Source organism: Daucus carota, chromosome 5, assembly GCF_001625215.2.
Source record: "Daucus carota subsp. sativus chromosome 5, DH1 v3.0, whole genome shotgun sequence".
NCBI classification, from domain to species: Eukaryota; Viridiplantae; Streptophyta; class Magnoliopsida; order Apiales; family Apiaceae; genus Daucus; species Daucus carota.
Window position 1 is genome coordinate 29,173,572 of NC_030385.2, and position 24,117 is coordinate 29,197,688.

The 24,117-nt window shown below is 34.8% G+C and overlaps 1 protein-coding gene across 1 annotated transcript; it reads right to left on the bottom strand.

The window, feature by feature from the left end:
* On the bottom strand, positions 1–23,898 carry LOC108223095 (nuclear pore complex protein NUP205). The gene is made up of 45 exons (XM_064093283.1): positions 23,620–23,898; positions 23,039–23,134; positions 22,314–22,388; positions 22,112–22,216; positions 21,869–21,979; positions 21,204–21,363; positions 20,325–20,410; positions 19,902–20,024; positions 19,577–19,801; positions 18,585–18,674; positions 16,123–16,284; positions 15,559–15,675; positions 15,274–15,480; positions 14,537–14,638; positions 14,265–14,408; positions 13,863–13,993; positions 13,635–13,754; positions 13,427–13,541; positions 12,565–12,762; positions 11,471–11,589; positions 11,201–11,351; positions 10,995–11,107; positions 10,825–10,906; positions 10,666–10,752; positions 10,480–10,557; positions 10,133–10,336; positions 9,829–9,921; positions 9,633–9,746; positions 9,171–9,341; positions 8,951–9,006; positions 8,803–8,875; positions 8,519–8,709; positions 8,310–8,436; positions 8,146–8,223; positions 5,434–5,598; positions 5,004–5,174; positions 4,791–4,925; positions 3,972–4,112; positions 3,569–3,691; positions 3,375–3,470; positions 2,604–2,741; positions 2,427–2,527; positions 838–957; positions 613–745; positions 1–331 (listed from the first exon to the last, which is right to left on the bottom strand). Exons 1-45 carry the CDS (start codon positions 23,758–23,760, stop codon positions 248–250), a joined length of 5,652 nt encoding a protein of 1,883 aa, XP_063949353.1. The 5' UTR covers positions 23,761–23,898; the 3' UTR covers positions 1–247.
* Between the last annotated feature and the right edge of the window lie 219 nt (positions 23,899–24,117).

Sequence of the window (24,117 nt, forward strand, 5' to 3'; positions counted from 1 at the left end):
TTTCAACTTAACATTTTTACATCTATTAAACCAGTGCACCAACTTTCAATTTCATTGTCTTTTCACCTATACAAAGTAGCCCATAAACATCAATTACAACAAAGATACAATAACAGAATTACAACTGCCTAAGTGCCTATCCTATCATAAGAAGTATTATACCGAATGCGGCACATAAATCTGACTTTGTGGATGTAACTAAACATGATGTGTGGATATTCAGTAGCTCAAAATTGTTTCTTCTATCTTATAAAGATAACTTCTGACATGCCATTTCCTTCAGTGAATTCACCAGTCTCTGGAATACCTTGAGGCTATGACCTGTTTTCCTCTGCAGCATGCCAGATAAGATGATCATCAAAAAAATATATTAATATATATAAAGAATGATTCAAAGATTAGGCCAGCTAGTGTTCAGCAAGTCTTCTTGGATAGCTAAACAATTAAAGTAAGCATGTAGCTCAACTGTCTACATACAGACAGGAGCTACAAAATTAATAGTGACAAGTTCATACCATATCCAGATAATCACCCCCGCAAATTTAAAGTTTGCATAATAGCAGCCAATTGAGTAAAAATATACTTGTACCCAAAGGCAAGAGAACAGCATACCTCAGTTAACAATTCAAGTCTTTCTAACGTTGGCATCAGCTTTGTACATAGAGCACTCAAGGGCTCATCAGAGTCAGACTCTGTACCATATGTTAATACATTCGTAGCTCGATTGGAATCATATGTAGAAGATCTGTAAGAAGACAGGTGACCAACAAGTCAGGGACAACTGCCACGCATGCATCAAAAGTAAGATCAAAACTAAAACAAGTAGTAAGGGCATACCCATCCTGGAAATGCACAAGGATGATATTGAGTACATTCTCAGCAAGCAGCAGTAACAGTGTAACAAGCTGGTCTCTGTAACCAACAATCTGGCACATTTGGACCATTGCAGTATACCGCCTGATTCAAATGAAACAAAGCAAAAATTGAAAAAGATACAATAATAAAAACCAGCAAAAAACAAGTTCAGGTTTGCAATAAGATACGGTTTTCTTGATCAATAGCTTTTTCCAGTTATTTTATATTATATGCTTCCTTCCATATACTGTTACTGTGGATAATACATACATGATCCTCTCCAACCTTGAAGCGAATAAGTAGATAATAAATAACATGTTTCTTTACAAAGTGAGTCTGGTTCTTCCAATACGCAAAGAGGAGCAAGTTGAAGATATGTTGGTAGCATGAATGTAAAGTCCAGTTCTCCTCTTAAAGATGTCAAATGGACTAACGGTTAGACTCTAACCTACTTTCATGTTGTTATTCCATAATGCTTCAGTGAAATCAAGTTTATGCATCCGAGGCCATGCTCTTATGCTTATCTATTCATATATAGTCCTGCTAGAGACTTCAATATTGCAATTCACGTAACTTGAGGTTGAATCTGAATTATATGAAGTAAGAATGATGTGGCACACACACAAAAAAAAAAAATTGAAGTAGTCACTGAATATGTAGTCCTAGAATTATATAAGTGTACTTGTACATGAGTGTGAGCATTATCTGTTGGAATATCAAAAATAATAATATATATGGTAACGATTATCCGTTAACAGATTCCTGCAATTATTAAGATTAGTTTCTTATTGTTGGGGCAGGGATCTACTACTGCTTACTATGGAATCATATAGTATTAATCATGCTTTGAATATTACGGACTAGATTGCTAGCAGGATTTGCATAAACCAATCTTTGCCTATTCTATAAAGTTGTATTATGATAATAAGCCTCTCACTGACATTAATAAAGTTCACCAGATAAAACTAATCGATACCGTATTAGAGGTGAAGATCGTCAATGATGAATATCAGTAGATTACGTGTCAAGTAATAATTTAGTTCAAAAAATACTAAATTCACTTGTCAGCAAGCTAAGTATGCCGTATGCGTGAAATATATGCACCAACTTGGACAGGGTGCTAAGTTACATGTTTATGCAGTAGTGTACAGTCTCATAATTACTGTATACTCGCATATAGGATTTATTCTTTTATAGCTATGAGGGAGCCTGATTTGCAACAAAACACAAAAAATACATTTAACTATTTCTCTCTAATCTAAACGATCATGAATTGTAGAGTAGGCCGTCATTATTTCTCTATACTCTAAACAGTCCAGAACATTTCATTATTTTTACTCTAGGATTGAAAACACTGATCACCATTGTAAGTTGAGATATAACATAGTTGGAAAACCATTACTCTGATTAGTTCAACAGACAACAGTATCTAATAAATTTCAATAAGCGACGTATAGCTTAAAGCAATAGTTACATAACAGCTTTCAGTACAATAATTAATAAGCGACATATAGCTTAAAGCAATAATTACATAACAGCACAGTAAACAGAAAAATGATTAACAATGCTACCTTTTCTGAATATTGTCTGACGGAGGATCAGAGTCTCCACAAGAATACATATTAATGATTTCATCCACTTCTTGTCTTGATAACTCATTGATGTCCTGAATCTAGAAATTCGTAAAGGTATAGAGTCAAGTAATAAGTTAAAGCTGCAGAAAAATGCACAACTGAAGAATCTCTCACCTTGCTAAGCAAAAGATATTTTTCCTCAGCTGCTCTTTCAAGAGCACTTGTGACAGAGTCAAGAAATGAGCTGAGTAAGCTCAATGTTGGTTGTTGCTGTTCAGCATGAGCTGAATAATTAACTGAACCCTCCGACACCTGGTTCAGATGCTGTAGTTAGTAATTAATTCCAAACAACGCTTTACATTCAGAATCCGTATTTCTTTATCCTCTCGTGTTAATAAAAATTTAATTCTTTAGTTATAATTTCATTGATACTTGATACTGATCATCCATATATAAAATTTATTACTATATATATTTTGGACTAACACCTAGAAAAAAATACATTTTGATTTGAGGTGAAATATGTGTTTAGCAAGTCTATGGTCCAAGCCCTTTCCAAATTTTGGGTCATTACTTTTGAATAAAAGTAAACTTGTACATTATCATCTGAACAGAAGGGAGGATCACAATGCACCTACAGTGTTTATTGGGACTTAACATCATAATTCATATCCGAATATTTATTTTGGAAAAAAAACCTATAATAAATTACACTTAAAAGTCGAGATGAGTATTGTATTTAGGAAGTAACATTCCTTTCCAATTTCCGAGTCATTACTTGTGGACAAATATATAAACATATATATGATCATCTAAACAGAAGAGGAGAGCCCTATTTACTTCGTTAAGCCACACTATAGTGGTTGGAATTGATATAAAAGTGTCTTTGAAGTTTTTAAGCACCATTTGGGAATTGTTTCAAAACAAACAAAATTATATACATACCTGTAGTCTAATGGATTTCCTTGTGACCAAAAAGTAAAGATAAGAGTTCAGGCTGAAGCAAAGGCGAAACATGTTCAGTTCTGATTTCCATCCATTCTACAAATTCAAACCCAAAGCATTTCAGAATAGAAGATAAGATAAAAATGTCAAACTCAATCAGTGTGTGGAAAATTCGAACTGGCACAGAAGTTTACCTCCACAGAGAGAGATGATTTGCCTAATGTAAGAAATTCTGTATTGCGTGCAAACAGAGAACGCATCATACCAAAAAGGCCTTGAACAATACCATGCTCATCACTCTCTTCATATGGCCACACCTGTCAGCCAACAGTACATACAAAGAAATTGAATAACAAAATTTACTAGCATACAGTAAGAGCGCAGGTGGGCAACTAAACGGGCCTAGGGGAAAATGGAGGGGCATAAGTGGAAACTGGTATAGGTAAGGTACTACAACCAAGATACCTTCTTATATAAACATTTATTAGGTAATCAAATAAAATTTTATCATATGATTCTTCTACAGCAGTAAAATTAACACAAATAATAAGCCAACTGCATATTTTCAACAACAGTAAGCTACTTGTGGACTTATACCTTGCTTAGTATACCAACAACAAGATTCATCTGCTCCATTGTTAGCTCATCAGCATGAGAAACATCTTCACGAAGAATTCGATCGAAGAGCAACTGATGACTTATAAAATCAATGACCTCGCGAACGACCTTATTCTTCACCTATAAACAAACTAGAGTGATGAGAATCAAGTGGGATAAAGTACATTGAAAGATGCACTGATCCTCTCAGGAAACAAGGCAAAACAAAAAAAAATAGCTACAAAATCATCTTGTTTAAGCTGTTCCCCTTTTTAAATATATATTCATTCAATTTAGCTCGTAAAATAATAACAAACCTTCACAAATATGAGATTAAATTTGTCTGGGAAAGTGCATCTGACAACTCTTCATGATTTTCAATTTTTCATAGAATATTTACAGTATATGGCAATTATTGCCAAGGCAACAGTAGGTGCCTTGATTCATTGTACTGAACTTCAAGATGGACTTGAGCACTACAAATTTACTAAATGCTGATCACATATAGTGGTGGGATAAAATTAACCTCATGTACTTCAGAGGACCTACTTACCGAAATGAATCTTATTTCCATGCATTGGTGTTTGCTCGGGAAAATTAATGCGTTGGAATAGAATTAATCAGGTATAACGCATACCATATCCCCCCATGGAATTTCCAACTCATTTTAACCCCCCCGCTCCCCACCCACACAAAATAAATAAATAAATAAATCCCATCAACAATCCAGCCCTATAAAGGCCTTGTAACCATTCAAATGAGGATGCATCAAAATTCATAAGAAAAACAAAGAATCAATATACTGTGGGGGATGCTAACCTCAAAAAATTCAGATGTATTCACCACTGAAGTTAGGCAGAACACTAGCCTCAGCAACGGAGTGATGGCCATCCGTTTGTGACCAACAACAGATTGGTCTCCACCAAACTTATTATTAACACGCTTTAGACTTCCCTGATTAAAAGTTAAAAATAAGTTATATAAGTTATATTACCTTGATTGTGTAGCATGACTGTATAGGTGCAGAAATACCTTCAGCTGCAAGTTGATTGCCTTGCATGATGAAATATGTTCCATTGCGCCCATGGTAAACAGAACTTGTGCCCCTGATTTCCCATAATGGTGGCTTATTCTCAGCAATAAAGCAAGTACAGCCTCAAGAGTATACAGTTTCTGCAGTGGATCTATTGAATGCCCACCATCCTGAAAAGGAAACAACAAAATGCTAAGGGGAACATGGTAATATGTGTTATCACTATGTAGATAAGACATTAAGATACTTTGGACAAATCTGATCTATTCAACAAATAAAAACTCTTAACACTGATTACTCACACCTTTCTTTCAAGTACATTTTAAACTCAGAAGTAACAATAAACTGAAATTTCATGACTCATGCGACCACAAATTATAACACAGAATGTGCATGTTGACTTTTCTCACAAGATCAATAGAATCAAACCTGATAAGAACTATTACTGATGCTCATGAGGCATGATCTCAAAAAGCCTCTGCTTTGGAGCTGGCTCAAGAAGAATTTCTCATGATCAATGCAAACCAATGCATCTAAAACGTAGAGTGCCATTGTCTTTCCAGATTCACTGGCTTGAGTAGCATCTTTAGTGACCTAAGTTATACAGTATGAGTCAGAAAAACAAATGGGAACAACGAACAAATAACTAAGCTAAAATATTCACAAAGGCTGGTGTTTCTTAAATTTAAAATAAATTAATTAATTAAGCATCATCAATCCTGCACTTCCGATATATTACTGCATAGAATATTCCTTTACTTAATACAACAAACCACATGAGACCCAAAAAAAAAGTTTCATCAATTAAACTGATCTTAAGACACCTACACAATTGCCAATCAATTAGAAGTGGTCGTAACAAAAATCCAAAAGTTGATGAGAATATATATTGTTATGCTTCCTACCTAACCCATTGTTGTCATGGCGTGTTTTCAGAGGGTCGACTAGAGAGGTCAACTTGTGAATTGTTGAAAAGTCGGTCGAATTGGGCAACTAGGCGGTCAACTTGTTGACTAGTTGGGTCAACTTGATAAAAAAATTATTCAAACTAAATAAAATGTAAAAAGAATATATTTCCTACAATACTAGACATCCTACATGACATACTAATCTCATTTTTTCCCCTTTCAATTTTATTCTCCACTAAATCAAAAATTATATGTTTAGTTGTCTGTATGAATATGTTTATGGATGTATAGATTGAAAACGACTAATATATATAAACAAATGATCAAATAGAAACTAAATAGACCCCAAATAGATCCCCCGATAACATCACTCACCCCCCCATATAACATCACGCCCGGGACCCACTCAATCCACCCCGGGCCCACGAAAGCCTCATCAAGGCTCCCGATAGGGGTGAGCAACAGGTCCAACTCAACCCGAACCTGAAAGAAACGAGGACAGAAATGCTCACTCCTAGCTCCAGACATGCCCATTAGGCCCCAGCCCCGGGTTCCACAACCCTTCTCATTCTCTTTATAGCATTTGTTTCTATTTAGTTTTGGTTTAACTGGTTTCTAGGACGTGCATACATAAGTAGATCCGGCATACATAGATGTATGTATGTACAAGGAATGGAACAAAAAGAAAAAGGAGAATTTACATAATATGTCCCTGAATTGATGAGTTGGTTTAATGTTATGTCCTATTCTAAATGTAATTTATAAATATGTCCAATTAACTTATTTTAATATGACTTATTGTCAAATTTAGACATAGAGTATTGCATTTGTAAACATTGTATTATATTTGTATTATATTTATTTCATAATTTCAATTGATTTCAGTTTGTAAGTGTGAAAGTGATTTCTAATATTATTTCGATGAAAAATTTGTTAGAAGAACATATTTGAAATTACCACTATATTTATGAACAACATATAAAATGAAGTTATACTAGCAAAAAACCAAAAAAGAAAAAAGAGAGATGTTCGAGAATCTGTATGGGAACACTTTAAGCCCCATGGTTTAAGGTAATTTTTGACTTTTATGTTGAAAAATGAATGTTTGCATAGTTAGTTAGAAAGAGACTTAAAAAGTAAAAAAAAACAGAAGTTGGTAAGAGGTACTCTTTTGAACCTTGTTTGCACGAGGAACTACCCCACATTAATGTGGGTTTTAAACCTCAGGTTATGATTGCCCCCAGGCCCCACCCATAGCCGGGTAAATCCAGAATCAACTACTAAAGGCAAACGTGACAAGCGTCTCCCGAGGGAATCGAACCTTGGTCTGCCACTTGCTCTTACAAATTGAGCTAACCTGTGGAGCTCTCTTTTGAACAACTTATTTTTAATTTTCATGATTTTGAATGATAAAAGTTTATATGATCATTCAAATGGACAATATATCAAATATATTATTATTATTACTACATAATTAAATAAATTATAATCATCTATGATATATAATTATCCAAACAAGTCCTAACTTAACATTTACACTTTTAACTTATCACATTTAGTCACTAGTCATAATAGCAAGTCTAATGGTTGTACTAAAATAAATGGAGCTATTGCTAATTCAGCACCAAAAAGTGATTTTTGGTGCTGTATAGCACCATGTCTGCGGTGCATTGTTCCAAATCTTGTTTCAAATTTAACTAACTTTCAAGTACCCGCACTTTCAACTACCTTATTTATCCGTTTTCCTCCCTTTTTTCCACTTTTTGATGATTTGCAATTACATCTCCATCTATATTTTGTTCAATATATACCACAAATTATAGCATTGTGCTATTTAAGCAAAATGTTTAGCACACCATTGGACTGGTATATTAAATTTTGTTCTATATTATAGGTTTTGAACAAGATATATTGCACCATTGGACTTTCCCTAAATAATTATTTTAAGCCCATGTAAACAGGCACGAGGGAATGTTAAACTTTTGATGTGAGAAATCAAATATATGAAATACAAATTAATTAATGGCAGACTTTTATTATTATTAATTGATGTTACACTTTTATTATTATTATTTATAAACTAGCTTATGATTAGTCCACTAGTTGATGAGCTGAACCTGTCAACTCAACTCGACTTACCAACATGACAACCATGATCTTATATAGCACTTATGGAAATGCAACTGATGAAAAAAAAATTATCTAAAGACCTCAAAACTCAAAATGCACATACCATATCTAGGATGCCTTGAGCTTCTTTCTTCAAGATCGAAAAGTTTGCCCGAGCTAATTCAGCCTGATCTTTGTCGATCTGAAAAACAGGGATCGGATTAATTTGTAACATCTACATATGTACAAATGACTATTATAATTTAAAAACTAGCACAGATAATATACCTTCTGAAGATCAACATCTTCACTATCCTCCTCATTGACTAGTAAACCTTGCAACACAGTTGTTGGAACATCTGGATCTAGCATGTGCTGACAATACTGGAAGTAACTAAGTAATAGCGCATACTGGCTGAATTCAGAATATTTAGCATGGTTAGAAATTGCATTAGTTTTCAAAAGTATAAAAGTGTTTATTGCATAACAAACTGTACCGTCTCCTTAATGCTTCTGATGACTCATTCCTTAGAATTGCGATGATAAGTTTGAACAAGATAGAGTGGCAAGCCCCATTCGATAATTGCTTAAGCGTTACAATATCAAGATATGAAACAGTATCAGTGGATAAGGGCCCGGGGCTTTGAAACCTTTCATCACGCAGTTTTGCCATGCATGTCAGTGCAACCTTCATACATTTATGGAAAGTAAGACTACAATAAAATCAATGGACAGTTCTAAAGCAATATAGTAATAGTAGTTTTGCATATAGGTTCTTCACCTGGCTCAAAATAAATGCCATCTTAAGTGAACAATCTCGAGAACCAGAAGCAGTCAATGAAGCATCAAGCAACCTATAAAATAGGAGATGTATTACTTTATTGTCGGATAAATGAGAAAATTCGTAGCGAAAAGTTAAGATGCCATACTGGAACATTATTTCAGAGCGAGCTTCAAGAAATGATATTCGTCTGGATGCGGATACCTATGATCAAAACAAAAAAATCAATTTCAAGGCAGAGTGTACAATACAAATCACATTAACGGAGTCCAATATACAATTACTGAATTACCGGGCTTGAAAAAACTTAAAAAGCAAATAATACGAGTAATTAATATCAGAAAGACGGACAAATTATCTAGAGCAACCTCGACAAGTTGGGACCAGCCATTTAACATATGTAGCTGTGCAGCTTGTTCTTCAAGGTTCTTATTGTACTTCCATGCCCATCGCAAGAGCTGCTGAACAGTATCTCTGACTTCTATGATCTCAATTTCACTACCATATGAGCTCATTTGGGGGGTATCAAATTTGCATTTCTAAAAACAATACAAAGAAAGAAAGCAACATGAACAAACAGCATATAGAGAAATTTCAGAAATAACTTCTACTACATTCAAAAGAATCAAAAGTGAAATATCTCTAAATCTTAAAGGGTTGTTGCCCCGGTGGTAATACCCTTATCCCTTTTTAAATCCTTAACCCCTTAAAGAAAGGTTGAGGGTCAAGCCTTGTCAAAGGATCATGTGTGTGTGTGTGTGTTCAATTAGTTAATATATAAGAAAAGAAAGTGCTCAATCACTGCTGATACGTAGAGCAACATATTCTACCTGCCATAGTTGGTCACGTAATGCAGCCAGATCAATCAAACGATCACCACGCTCTGAATAGTAATAGACACCACCCTTTTCGGAAGCTGCAGGACTTCCAAGTACATCTTCAGCCTACAAAACATATTATATCATATACAAAAGGTAAAAAGTAAATTATAGAATCAGCTTTTTTAACAGGAATTTTAAAGCTTACAATATAGCCATATTTCATATTGGATAGTGCTTGTGAGTACTTTACAGTAGTATCAGGAGATCTAAACTGAACAATCTCAAGCAATTCCAACACCTACATAGAAACAAACAAAAAAGTACATGAAACAATTAGATCAATACTGATGAGTATTCCCATTAATATAAGAGTCCTGGACTTATAAGCAGTTATTTTTTATTAAGAAGTATTTTTCGTCAAACTGGGTTGTGAATTTAAAGCAATTTCAGTGTCCACAAAGGAATAATATTCATATAAGCAACATACGATCAATAATGAGTAACATTACCTTACTCCTGGCGACTACTCTATTTCCAACACCTTCAGGGTGATTACGAGTAACAGATGGGGAAATACTATGATCAAGATTATATTCAGTTGACTGTTGCCCGAACAAGTGAGCAAGAATGCTTTGACATGTTTCACGATAGTTGGTATTTGTCATATCCCCAGCATGCAGTCCTATAGCTAGAAGCTTCAACAACCAAGCCCTCTGAGAAAAGGCAGAAAAAAGAGTTAAGTAAAGTTTGAACAAACCATAAAAATCTAATGCTACAAAGACACAGTGACATAGGACTGCAAACCAGAAGGAATAATGGGTTTGTTAATTTTCATAAATTAAAAAGAAAAACTAACCAGATGGAGGGAGCTAATACGAAAAGCTTGGCTGCTATTCCTCTTTGGAAGTGGTTCAACACCCACTGTATCTAAGTGCTGTAATAACAAGGTAATGATATTAACAACTAAAAGCAACTGTGAATATCAGCAAACAAATAGCAGCATGTACGACTCAAGAGTTCATAACGTCATAAGTTGACTTACTTTTACAAAGAACTGATACTTCTTTTTACTCAAAAGATCCATAGTAGGGCCACATGTTAGGGTATCCGAGCATAATTCATATAGAAGCTGCCCAAAAGAAACTAATGATTAAGATAAGGAAGGCGAGGTTTAACGCTTTTGATAGGTAGGAGTTTATACCTGAAAACCAAATTCGTGAAGCAAAGAATTGACATCGGGTTTAGAAAGCTTTTCCAAAATATCGAGAATAACCTTCAAGCAGCTGAGTATGACATGGCATACATACATGTCAACATCCAAATACACACACAAGAATCAAGATCACAAAGATAGTCTTTAACATGTACTACCTGTAATGGAACTTGGGTTGCAAAATTGTTCTTTCAATTGAGGTATCAAGATCAAACTTGAGCAACAAATGTGTAACATTTGGGGCTGGACGAGAAACGTTTTCAATAAGAAGCTGAAATAAACATGTCAGTACCTAGAGTTTAATGTCCTTAACAGACCACGAAAAAAAAAAAAAAAGACGAGTTTAAAAAATGTTTTCAATAACCTGCATGATGAGAACGCCGGGGTCATCACTGCTGTTTTCTACGACTTGGCATTCTTCAGATCTTAGTTCTAGACAAGCAGCATAGTCTTCAACCAAAGAGTTTGCTGCGTTATTTTTTAATAGCAATGGCACAAGGCCTACCATGCGATTACTGTCAAAAGCACAATGACGGAATTGAAGACATTACATGGTCATCATAAGATCTTTTTAATGCAAGAAAACACATACATTATCAGCTAATTATATAGCAAGATGAGAGATAGAGGATGCCTTAAGATACTCATAATCTTGATAGAGCATTGTTGAATCTCCGGTCGAAAATCATATCTGACATATTCCAGTATAGCTAAAATTTGATTATGGTCTTGAGCAAGTATGACATCCAAAGGCTGCATGATGAAGGAAGAATATGAAGAAGTGCTATGTAATAGCCACAAACATAGGCACAAAATTTACATACACGATATTCAAACATTATAGGTCATCAGCCAAGCATATGAAGATTTGCCTAACCCCGTCTGCCTTAAATTCTGTGGTGACATTTCCTTTTCTACAAGACTGTCAATTTACATTTCAAGGCAACCAAAGAGCTTGGCAACATCTTCCTATATGCATCCACTAAGACATTTGGAGAATTACTTGGTCAAGAATAAGCTTTTGGAAGTATGCAGGAGTAATCAAATGAACCAATATTGAACATTTGGAAGCATAGCAATGCTTCTCTACCATAATAGTTAGGGCGGGCTAACATGATCATATCTCAAATGCACCGCCAGGAGAAGCACAAAAATATTCCTGAATTGACCCCCTCCCAGGATTTTGTGCGAGTGCATGTACAGGCAGGACCAATCACACAACAGACAAGATTCTCATAAACAATCTTGACCAATCACACGACAGACAAGACACTAATATACAATCTTACCAAATTAAAATCACTAATAATACTCTGTATTGTTTTAATATATTACTATAATTTATTCAAGGCAAGACATTGCTGTAATATGACTAATAAGAGAAATTATTGGATACAGAAATATTCTTTACAAATACTCATCAGTTGTTTTCTTAATGCTTAGCTTCATGCCTTCATATAATGTAATACCAATTATAATCTCTTTCGTTCCAAATAATAAGAAGATACATGCATCAGCAATTTATTTATTCAAACATAAGATTAAAAATTAAGATCTGATATACCTGTGATTAAACAATTATGAACGCCTCGTATCCATATAGCCAAAAGGGTGACCAAAACAATAAATTTACTTAAAGAAGTTCATTAAGTGTGTTATAGAAGTTCTAAATAAATCTGGCCGCAATATAGGGAGGTACAGTACAATGTCAAGACATAGAAACAGTACCTGGTACAGAGGGCGCCAATAGTCAGAAACAATCAAATCCTTCTCCAAAACCAGTATTAAAATTTCCAAGGACAACAGCACAGCCTTCTCTAAAAGTAGGCCATAAGTTTTGGTTGAACGCTGTGTAATGATGGAATTCACTCCGGGCAAAAGAATGCCCATGATATTCCTGAATATGGTTTTTCCACTCATAAAATCCTGCAAAATGGTAGTTAATAACATCATTGAACCTATGGCAATACGTGCTGGTCATAAAATTAAGACCTAATTGGAAAAGATAACCATTATCACTGTTTAGGCAGAGCAGAGGAAAACATAATTTCTTTGTACCATTAAATAAAGAAAGCCTGCCCACTCACTAGACCTAGAAGGTGAAATTGCCATATCTCAAAAGAAAATAGGACCCACATATATAGATGATATAACATAAAATCAATGCAATTTAAATATACCACTTCTTAATATAAAAGTAATTAAAATTTGACAAGAAAAACCACTTTTTACATTTATTTAACCACCATAGATTGCAGGAAAATTTTCAGACCATATTGACTACTGCAGTTTGCTCATTTAATGCCATACATTAAACAATTAAAAGATATGACAGTCCATATGAAGATTAGGTCGAGTGAACAGTATGGCTGTGTTCAATCATGTCATTACACTTATCCCTAGGTAATGTTCAAGGATAGCTCAGTTAAAAAAGTCTATTGAGTAATTTCTTTTGAGGCATCAGTAAGATGGAAAAAAATTACTAATACTCTCTAGCATGTTTATGCTCAATACATAGATAGTAGCAGAAAAATGGTTGAAAATAATTATAGCATTTGTTAGTAAGTTATGAAAAGGCAAAACAAAATACTTTTAACAACTCAATGATAGGGATTTGCATCTGAAGTGGGGTTGATTGTGACCCTGATGATTGATCAGCACCACTGTCTATGTCTTCATCTGTTGTATCGTACATTTTCAGGATCCTGAACAAAAATACATTTTTCTTCAACAGATCAATATGAACATATACAAATAGTAGGGAAATGAGGATAACAGAAATGAAATTATGAACTCACATTCGGAAATGCTGAAGACAAGAAATAGCCAATTGCCATTTTTCAGAAGCATCAGCATAGGCTCTTTGAGGAAATGGGCCAAAAACATGATCATATACAAATCTGAATATACCAATGAATCTGTGCAACAGAGCCATGAAGAACAGTGAGAAGAACAGGCATGCATAATGGAAGAAAAAACTAAAACTAAAAATTTAAAAAAAAATATATCATCATATGGAGACATGCCTTCGTCCTCTATCCCCTACGTCCCTTTCTTCAGCAGTAAGCGCATTTAAAAGGTTCAGGAATGATATTGTCGAAGGGTACTGTTCTCTCCTGGCTTCTATTTCATTTAATTCAAATCTCATGTCATACACCTGCCAAAGCATAGTGTACAATTTCAGAAAAAAATCTAGCAGTACTAGAAAGCATCAACTAATATACACTAACATACACCGGATGCATTAACTACACACAAACAGTGCCCAAATTAATGCATAATTATTGCAATTCCGTGCCTGGCGGAAAAAAAACAAAAGTATACTATGTATCACCCAACTTCCACACAAATCAATCAACAAGCAAAATCTGAGGTATACAACACAATTTCGGGAACAGAGAAAAGAAGACAAAAGATACAAAACTAACCTGTGTGGTAAATGGTTGTGAATTATTCCCAACATTAGGTCCCACAACAACTGGCAGATCATATTGCTCGAGAAAATTCCAAATGGTCCCTTTTATATTTGGAGAAACTTGAATGAAAGTAGATATAGCATTACGAAAAGCACCCTAAAGTACAGGGGAAATATATTAATGACAAGTGAACAGCCTGAGATGCTAAAAACTCTAATACCAAATAGGTAAAAATGATAACGAGGTAGTATTCATAGCCAAAAGCAGAAGCAAATTTAACTTACCTTCAAATAGGGAGGCACGTTTTCATAACTAAGCAGTTTAAAGAGTGGCTCAATGTCAGGAAACCAGTTCTTTCTTTCAATGGGATTCCCGTTCTCAATAACCTACAACCAATAAAAACACTAGATTTCATAAGATTATGTTACAAGGTCAGTGCCTAGATTATTGCAGAATTCATAAAACATTAACATATGAAAGTACTGCTCAGAAGGTAAACAATATTTGTCATAAAAGCTGCATTAACATTTTTTGACTAGCTTACAGGATGCATCCTTTAGATACAAGAAAGAAGCAAAGGAACTCTCTATTTAATATTGAGGTTTGTATATAAAACATAACAAAAAGGGTGACTAACAGAAAACAGATCCATCCCAAACCTAAAGAGAAAAAACGATCTACCAGAAAGGACATGCAAAGAATAATGAAGGGAAAATCAAAAATGTTGGTTGACAGATAACAACAAAACAACTTGCACAGAGGAAAAAATACAAGAAAACTTATTTTATTGTCAAAAACTAAAAAGTACTTTAACTAACATAGTTCACAAAGCTTTTGATAAAACTGTGTTGTTCTTCAGTTTGAGCAAAGTATACACACGAAACTTATGCAAAGCACACTTTGGCATAGAAGATACAGAGTTCAAAACGACGACGCCAACATTTTAGAATGTTCTGATCACAAAACTCAAAATCAAGAAGAGAGGAGAGGGGGGGGGGGGGGGGGGGGGGGGGCTTAGTACCTTTTGAAGAACACTCAGATATGCAACAAGTGCTTTTGCATCCCCCTCCTGGAACTCAGGCAATATTGCTCCAGCACTTTGAAGAGACTGTTTGAACTTATCCTCATATATTGATATACAATCAAACAACGTGCTCCATCCAACAGAGCGGAAAGTTTTGCTTTGAAGTAAATCAAAAACCTTTGAAGCGCCCTCCTCAGTAGACGCCTGTTAGAATGTAATTTCAAATGTTGATTGATATGATCCAACCCAGTGGGACTGCAACTGATTAGAAGAATTACGTACCAAGGTACTCAGCAATTTCAAGAATGCCACAAGTGTTTGGAAGTTATTATGATCCTCTCCAGCAAAATTTACAAATGTCCATAGAACATCATTTCCAGACAACAGCTCAGGTTCCTTCTGTAGGAAGAAGAAGAAGAAGAAGAAAAGGATGCAGATCTCAAATGGGAAAAAAAAAACATTACACTATTGCAAAGTAGCTGCATTTCTATACAAATTACTTATATGACTCTGGCCTTACTCTTGTCTGCAAAAAGTGATGTTATTCAACCCAAGTAACTTAACCAGTGTAACCAGTACAGAAGTACCAATTACAGATCAACATAAAAGCAATACATCTCCATCAGACCATTACTGTAATCTTTTAAACCCTATACGAACGCATATAACAACATTTCGATTACAGTTTACATATATTGTCATTAATAAGAGATATTTTTCACATCATTCATCATACAAATGGTACATGATGTTCCCAAGCTGACAGGAATTAAGTAATCTAGTAACACATGTGCAACAAACTCGGCCACTAAGACATTTTAATTTATGATTCCAGCATATACTAACCTGATAGATTTCACTCACAAACTCCAGGAGAGAGATATATGGTTGAGGAGCTGCTTCAGCAGCTTGTTGACCTTGCATGCTAACATCATGCACATGAGCAGTTGATCCAGACACTCTGTAAGGACTCAACTCAGCCATGGCTTTATCCTTTATTTCTTTTACCTGTTTAAAAGAAATAAAGGAGAAGAAAACACTATCATATATATATATATATATATAATACATAGGGTCCTACTCCAATACAAACCTTCTTAAAATAAAAACTACTTAGTAAAATAAAAAAAATCTAAATCACATCAAAATATAGCACATATGGTATGCAAATTGATCATTGGGAGATGAAGAAAAATACGGTGAAGTCAGATTTCAGAAAAAGCTAACCTATTGACAGTGAAAATTTAAATCAGCTATAAACTACCCTACAACGTAATACTCCAATGCATTATGGTATAGCAGCTTAGGATTATTTACTACCATCCCCTTCCATGCATAGGAGAACACCATCCACCATAAGTAAAGGCATTCTGAAAATTTGTACTAGGGGCTACAAGATCCGACCCAGCCCGACAACCCTACATGAATTTAACCCGAAAAAATATGAATTAGGGTCAAGGATTTTAAAGTTTAGGTCAAGTTTTGGTCAACCCAAAATAACCCGATTTTGGGATACATGATTTCCTTGAACTACGTACACATAACTACCTACAATGTTCCTCCAAATTTTCTGTTCAAGTCGCCTTACCCGTGCCAGGCACTCAGACATGACACTTACTCCGTGCCGAATCCTTTGACTAATATGCGGACACTTTGACCAACCAACTTAACAACCACATATGAGCTTAATTTACAATGCAAGCCCAAAAAACAGACGAGGAAGAACAAAGCATAAATAAGAAACATGCAAAGAAGATCCCCAAGTTGCAAAGTTCTTTAAAATATGAAGTTTAATCGACAGTTTTTGTTAAGGTATCTATTTACAATGCTTGCTTATTAATATATTATGATGTGTCCCCGTGCCAGTTTCCCGGAATAGGAGAATATCTGTGTCCCAAATTTTTTAAGTTTTAGAGTCCAGCACTCAGATATGTTTCGTGTCCGACACTTCATACCTGAGTAGGACTAACACAGCCTACCTATATATACACATATGACTCACTAAATACATTGTTAACAGCCGAGTACGAGTCTAGTAATACTATTTTAAGTCCAGTAATAATAGAACAGACAAACTACATAAATAATACAACAAATGTATATTTCATTTCACTTCATCACCCAACAAACTTAACCCACTGCCACTTTTTCCCTTTCTCTCTCCTCCCACGTCGTTATATAGTTGTTCTCGAATTTTGTTGAAAATAACACAATATTTCTTGAGAAAATCAATTTGATTAGTTTAACCACAAATCAAATTGACTGTTTTGATGCAGAACCGTAGCTATATACATATTGGTCATATTCTATGCATGCATGCTCATAATTCAGATTACATATACTATTAACACTCCTAATTTCAATTCTTTGAATACGCTACTTTTACTTTGTTTAGACTTTAGTCCCATCAAAAACTCCTGATTTGTACGTATGTGTGCATACATATATGTGGAATATAAAGACGGAATTAGCTTGATGATTGTGTTTTTAGTGCTAACAGTTTGGACTTTACACATGTCTGTACTACGGGCAATTTAGGGTCATATTGTTCAGACACATATCTAGCGGGTCGTGTTTAGGTTTAAGATTCTGACCCATCTAGTCTTCAGTTTGAATTAGGCTCAACCCAAAAATAAAACTCAGCTAACCCGACCCGTAACCAGAAATTGCACCCCCTAGTTTCAACACTGTATATGTTGTCTCTTAGATTAATCAATAATAAGGTGTTTGAGATAAATATTGATCATATATTTGCTAGACGCAATCACACTTACATTAGCTTAGCTATAAAAGACCTCCTACATATATGCATACATACTTGTACATGCAAAATATGTTATCTATGCACAAAAGCAAGTACCCCAAGGTTGTAAGCTAGGTAAATAATGAACAAGTAACATATTCCGAATGTGCTTTTAGACATAAATCAAGAGCACCAAAATTTACAACAATATTTAATGGGGAAAATGAATATTCAACATGTACCTAAGCATAGTGCCTAGGATAGGAAATAATGGTTTGCATCTTATCACGAATAACGTAAAAATAAATACGCTTACAAGAGTAGTAAATCACCCCTACAACTTTGTGGTTACACCAGGCACAACCTACTATAGGTGTGGGTGACAGGGTGTGGGTTTTTTATTGATCTATAAGTGCATGCGGCAATAGTTCACAGGACATAAGAATATTACAACTGCTTGTATCCTTAGCACGTAAATGTGTGTGGATAACATATTATCAACTTCTGCAGAAAAGCATTATATATGTAAGAGTCTGCAACACACGAACAGAATGAATTAACTGACCTTGTCCCTAGCAAGTGGATGTGAAAGGAAGCATGATATCAACTTATGTAGATAAGCATTGTACATGTAGACCATATCCTCGTCGTCGTTCTACATAATGAGCAAAACATCAATTTTTATACTACAGCAACACAACAAAACAATCTTAGAAACCATATTAAATCTAATTAAATATCATAAAAGCATTAGTGATTCCTAAAATGAAGGCAAGGTCTGTGTACATCATACCCTTCCCGCGATCAAAGAGCAGGAAGCACGGGGTATGTTTTGTTGGTTGGCTTAAGCATGAGGGGTGGCTACCTACAAACTACTCGACCTTCCTCCTTAACAATTGTACATAGCCGCAGATTAAGAGAAATTGTAGCCCAAAATGAAGGTGCACGAGTAGAAGACAATCCAAAAAATTTCTGTTTATTAATTTCATTATTCACTAATTTCAATTCTATATAAAAACAGAATACAAGAAATATTTGAAATTACAACAAAATGTTAAATAAAGGACTTGAGAAGATATAAATAAATAGCATTTTAAACTGAGGAATGAGAAATGTACAGAATGCAGACAATCCGAAAAGTGAGAACTGAGAACTAATAGCATTCAGGCAATAGGTATGTCTAAATAAAGTATACATCAACTAGAATGTTTATAAACTACAAAAACTAATTGAAAAGCAAACAAAATATCTAATAACCAATGAAGTGAGAAGCAATACATAAACAACAGCAATAAAAAACATAATGCAGACAATCTAGAAAGTGAAATGTAATAGCACTAGGCAATTAGCTAGTATGACTGAAATAAGAATATATCATAAGCCAAAATGTTTAAGAACTTTAAATTAAAACTTTAGTGTAAAGTATTGTTCATCTCTGTACATTAAATTTCAGAATACTCGTATAATATTTTAGCCAAAGATTTTTGCAGTAGTTATGGAAACTTCAAAGCACGATGTGCTTTTCTTCTAAATGAGAAGAATATATCATATACAAACCTGATAAGCTGCAGTTCGGAGAACCTTGTCTAAGAGAAACTGGAAAACATTACTCGTAAAGATGGTTTCCAAGCAGGAACAAATATCTTTCATATCACTAGAAGCACTTGATATTGTGTCCCTCGAATCATTTACATCTTGTGTTGTCATCAAATGTACGGTCCAGGCAAGTCTAACAGAACCAATGAAGCCCTCCACACTTGGATCATTTCCGACAATAAATAACTAACAAAAAATAATGGACAAACAAGTTCTTAGCTAAAGAAAAAGGAAAATCCTACAAACACGGAAATCTCTTTAAAAAAGGTTAACCTTATCATCTTACATTTTCCTGACATTCATGCCTAAAAGAAGCATCACTAGACAGGAGAGAGGATTTATCGGGACTCCCACTTAAAGCATCCGATATGAAAGCAATAATTAGAGAAAATAGAATGCTATACGTAATCTGCAAAGATATGCACATATTAGCATTAATCAAAACTAACCTAACCGAAAAAGATACAGATTTACCAGAAAGAACATATTTTAGAATTACAAGAGGTTGACGTGTTTCTGCTAACTACTTTATCTTAAATAATCATTGTGATAAACACTTGACTAGAAACATTATATGCAAGATACTTTCGCATCAAACACTTGTATAGTTCATCCATCCAGTTATATCTTAGTCAATGTTCAATAAAATCCATTTATTTAACAACCTATAGAAACCATCAGAATTTTATAAACAAAATGAAATTAGGACCTGATACTTCAATACATCATTGCTACCATTAAGCTCTGCTGCCGTATCTTTCAAAACAGCAAGCAACTCCTTTATATCTTTTGAACCTGGCAGAAGTAGCCAACCTGCCATTAGATTACTTACAACAATACGAGAGAATGAACTGAAATATTCGCATGAAGTTCTTCTGCAATAGTGCTTTGCAAAAATGTAAACGAGAACCTCAAGTACAAGTTCCTAACTTTACCCTTACAGAATCTGAGGGGTCAATGGTACAAGACAGGCACAACATATAGCCTGATTTAATGGCAACAACTATTCAGACCACGAGTCCACCAGATATTACTATATCTAATGTGGTATAAGGACTCACAATTGTAAACATTTTCCCTAATTTAAATAACTTTGAAGGAACTCAATGTGCCAAATTTAAGTTACCATAATAAAGAATCCTTGAAAATAATAATTTTTGATAATCTGGATTTTGGCATACCCAAGTAAGACTTGGACTGTACAATCTGATTCCTAATGAAGAATATCAATATTTCTGATACGAACCCTAATTATATCATCAACACAGTAGTCGAATTACAGGATAAACCAACATTGTGTGAAAAGAGAAATTTGAACATCAGAAAGTTCTCTTGCACCTTGTATCGACTTTGTGCTATATCAGCAACATCATTCCTTCAAAGGGAACATTAAAGTGTTTAGGTTCATGCACCTTTCATATATGTTCTCAAATCTCACTATTGATTTGGCTTTTTTAGAATTTTATAGATTATCTGTAGGACTTGAGTCTTGACAAGTATTTAACGTGAGACAGAGGACTTCGATCATGTGCCTAACTAGTAAAAGTATAGTAAATCAAACACAAAGGAATGATAATCTGTATCTTACTTGCCCGGACAACCAGAACAGATAATATAAGACAATGGCCAAGGAGGAGCCTTTCCCTGCAAACAACAGCTCGCCTTTCCACAAGAGCACCTCTTGAATCAATAACATAGGGCTCTGAGTTAGGGCCACCCAAACCAGCTGGTTCTTCTCGATTCAGTTCCTATAATAAAGCATGAAGAAATCCTAACTATGTTACAGGAGAATGCATTTTTATCAATCAGGTGTGCACAGAAACAGTCTCAGCTAAGTGATTGACTACTTGGTCAATAATCAATTGCCAATGACGAAAATGGAAGAAAAAATCATATCTTACTTGATACAAATTATATATTCCTTGATACTAAGTGTTGTGCCTAATCACAGGTGGGGTAGATATACATCAAATGGGATATTAAAAGTTATACTGGTAACGAATGGGAGAACAATAATAAAATCATTGAGACAAAAGTTGCAGTTTTAAAAGGCAATCCACCACATAACAGGTGCAGAACTTCAGAATCTAATTTTCTAAAGACGTCGTAAGCAGAATAATATTCCTGGAAAACCCGACTTCTTTGAAATCAATACTCAAAGCAAACTATCACCACAAAATAATAATTACTGCATGTAAAAGTACCCTCATACAGAAATACACTGATAATTGATAGCATAATAAGTATGTTTACCTTAATGAGAGATAATAAACGTTGTCGAAGGCCAGAATTTAAAAGATCTTCTAAGTATTTCTGAACGTCTGAGATAAGATCATCGTCAAGCCCAGGATCAAGCACAACAGCCTGCAATTTAATGAAACATGGACAAGCTGACATTAGAAAATGATGATACGAGTAACTAGATGAATGCTAATATTTACACCAAAACATGCACAATTTTTAATTTCGAAAGACAGTGGAGATAATAATCAATACCCTCAAAAGTGAGTATAGTGCTGTTAGTAAATCTCTTCTCCCTGTGTACCATATCCCTGCTGTAAGGCGCAAAATATCTAAAGGCTCTCGGCCCAAGAAGCCCCACTGAATAATGATAATGAAAAACAGCAAAAAAAAGGTTTAGGAGCAATAACATGATATATTAGGGTTAATGATTTATAAGAAATAGAGTAATACTAACTTCTTGATTTGCAGAAACAAGCAGTTGGACGCAGTCTATCTCATTAAGATGGAGATCATCACTCAATTTGAGAGCCTACAGTTCCATTAAAATGAAATATATTATGATATATATAACAATTAGAGTATTGCAACTTTGTAAGGCTGAGAATTTACGTAAATTAAGGTATTAATCAAACAGCAAGACAGTCAAGTATCTAGTAGATAAAAGCTAGATAACAAAACATTGGAAAAACAACCAAAGTCGAGATGCTAGCTAAATCTAATAAATCTGAAAAAATTCCAATTAGCTTCCTGGTCCATGTTCAACAGATAGGCTGCAGTATGATGAGAAGTATCAGTCCTACAATGAATATATCTACACATGAATATTAAGCTCTACTCCACTTACTATGTACCTCCTTTTCATTTCTTAAGGATGCTACTTGTCCCGTTCATGGCTATACAAGGCTAAGAAAAGGAACATAAATTAACTCAGAGTAGAGTATTCCCTTGCAAGAAACAAATATACGAATATATAAAAAAAAATCCCCAGGTGTGTTTATAATAAATCATACTGGAAGATGAAGCATTAGTAAGGCATAGGCTCCAAACTAGGTCTAAATATTAGATGAACCAGCTGCTATTTACAAAAATAGTATCACATGCCATAAATCGTAAATATTAATACAATATCAGATACCACACTGTAATCCAGAACATAAACGATTTGACAATTAAACTTACAATCTGAACATCCTGTTCATCTAGAGAAATTGGGCCAGAGTCCGGTAGCCTGACTTCTCGGGACTCTACTTGAACTCGATCTGACACCTTGGGAGCCTAGATATCAATATGAAAAAAAAATCTTCAATTTTAGTCACCGTAATTTATCAAGCAGTACACCACGAATACATAATTATTAGATAGAGAATATTAGCATAGTTTCTCAAGTGTATAATACACATAGGTAGAGCACACAAATTTTATCAAGCAGTACACTACACATACAAATGCGTATGTGTGTGTAACACATAACTAGAGAGTACGGCCGTCTGCCATACTTATTCAAGTACACTATACATATACATTTGTGCACATACAAAAACAGTAAAATCTCTATAAATTAATAATGTCAATTTTGTTAACTTATCGAGGTTGAAAATGCAATGTCTCTATCATCTTGGGACCGGGATAAGTATAAATCTAATAAAATTATTTATCAATTGAGGTTTAACTTGTATGAACTAGGAAAGGGACGAGTACAGACAGACAGAGAGAGGGGAGAGGGAGGGAGAGAGAGAGAGAGAGAGGGGGGGGGATAATACCGGAAATTTGAGGAGAGATTGGAGAGAGGAGCGAGAGCGACGAAGAGCGTGAATGAGCTGAATCTTCTGAGTAGGAGAAGGAGGATTAGGGCCTAGGAGAGACGATTCAATTTCAGAGAGCAACTCTTTTGGGGACACCATTGTTAATCAAACAAACAAACCCTAGAATTGGGCGAAATTTATGTAAATGAGCAAGGCGGGAAAGTAAAGCCCTAGGCGGTGTTTGTCTCCGAGTTTATTTTCAGTTGTTGCTCTTGCTCACAGGCGGCCATTGCCCCTTTTTAACTTCACTACGGGCGCAACGGTAAAGAATTTGGAAATCCGGGGGTTTAGCGGTGAAAAATATATCGCTACGCTACTGCCTACTGGCCGTTCCTGGGTTGCATCCCCGTTATATTTATTTTAACAGTTTGTCTAGTATGCCGGCACATGCTAAGCGCGGAAAATTTTGTATTTGAGAGATTTTGATTGGTGTGGTTGGTGTATTTGCAAGGGGTC

Excerpts from the sequence above, each read along its gene's own strand:
- LOC108223095 (XM_064093283.1), bottom strand. The coding sequence starts at position 23,760 with ATGGTGTCCCCAAAAGAGTTGCTCTCTGAAATTGAATCGTCTCTCCTA. Across the intron at positions 15,481-15,558 it reads TGAAATTGCTGAGTACCTTG|GCGTCTACTGAGGAGGGCGC; the intron begins GTACGTAATTCT and ends ACATTCTAACAG. Across the intron at positions 10,337-10,479 it reads GTATTAGCTCCCTCCATCTG|AGGGCTTGGTTGTTGAAGCT; the intron begins GTTAGTTTTTCT and ends GCCTTTTCTCAG.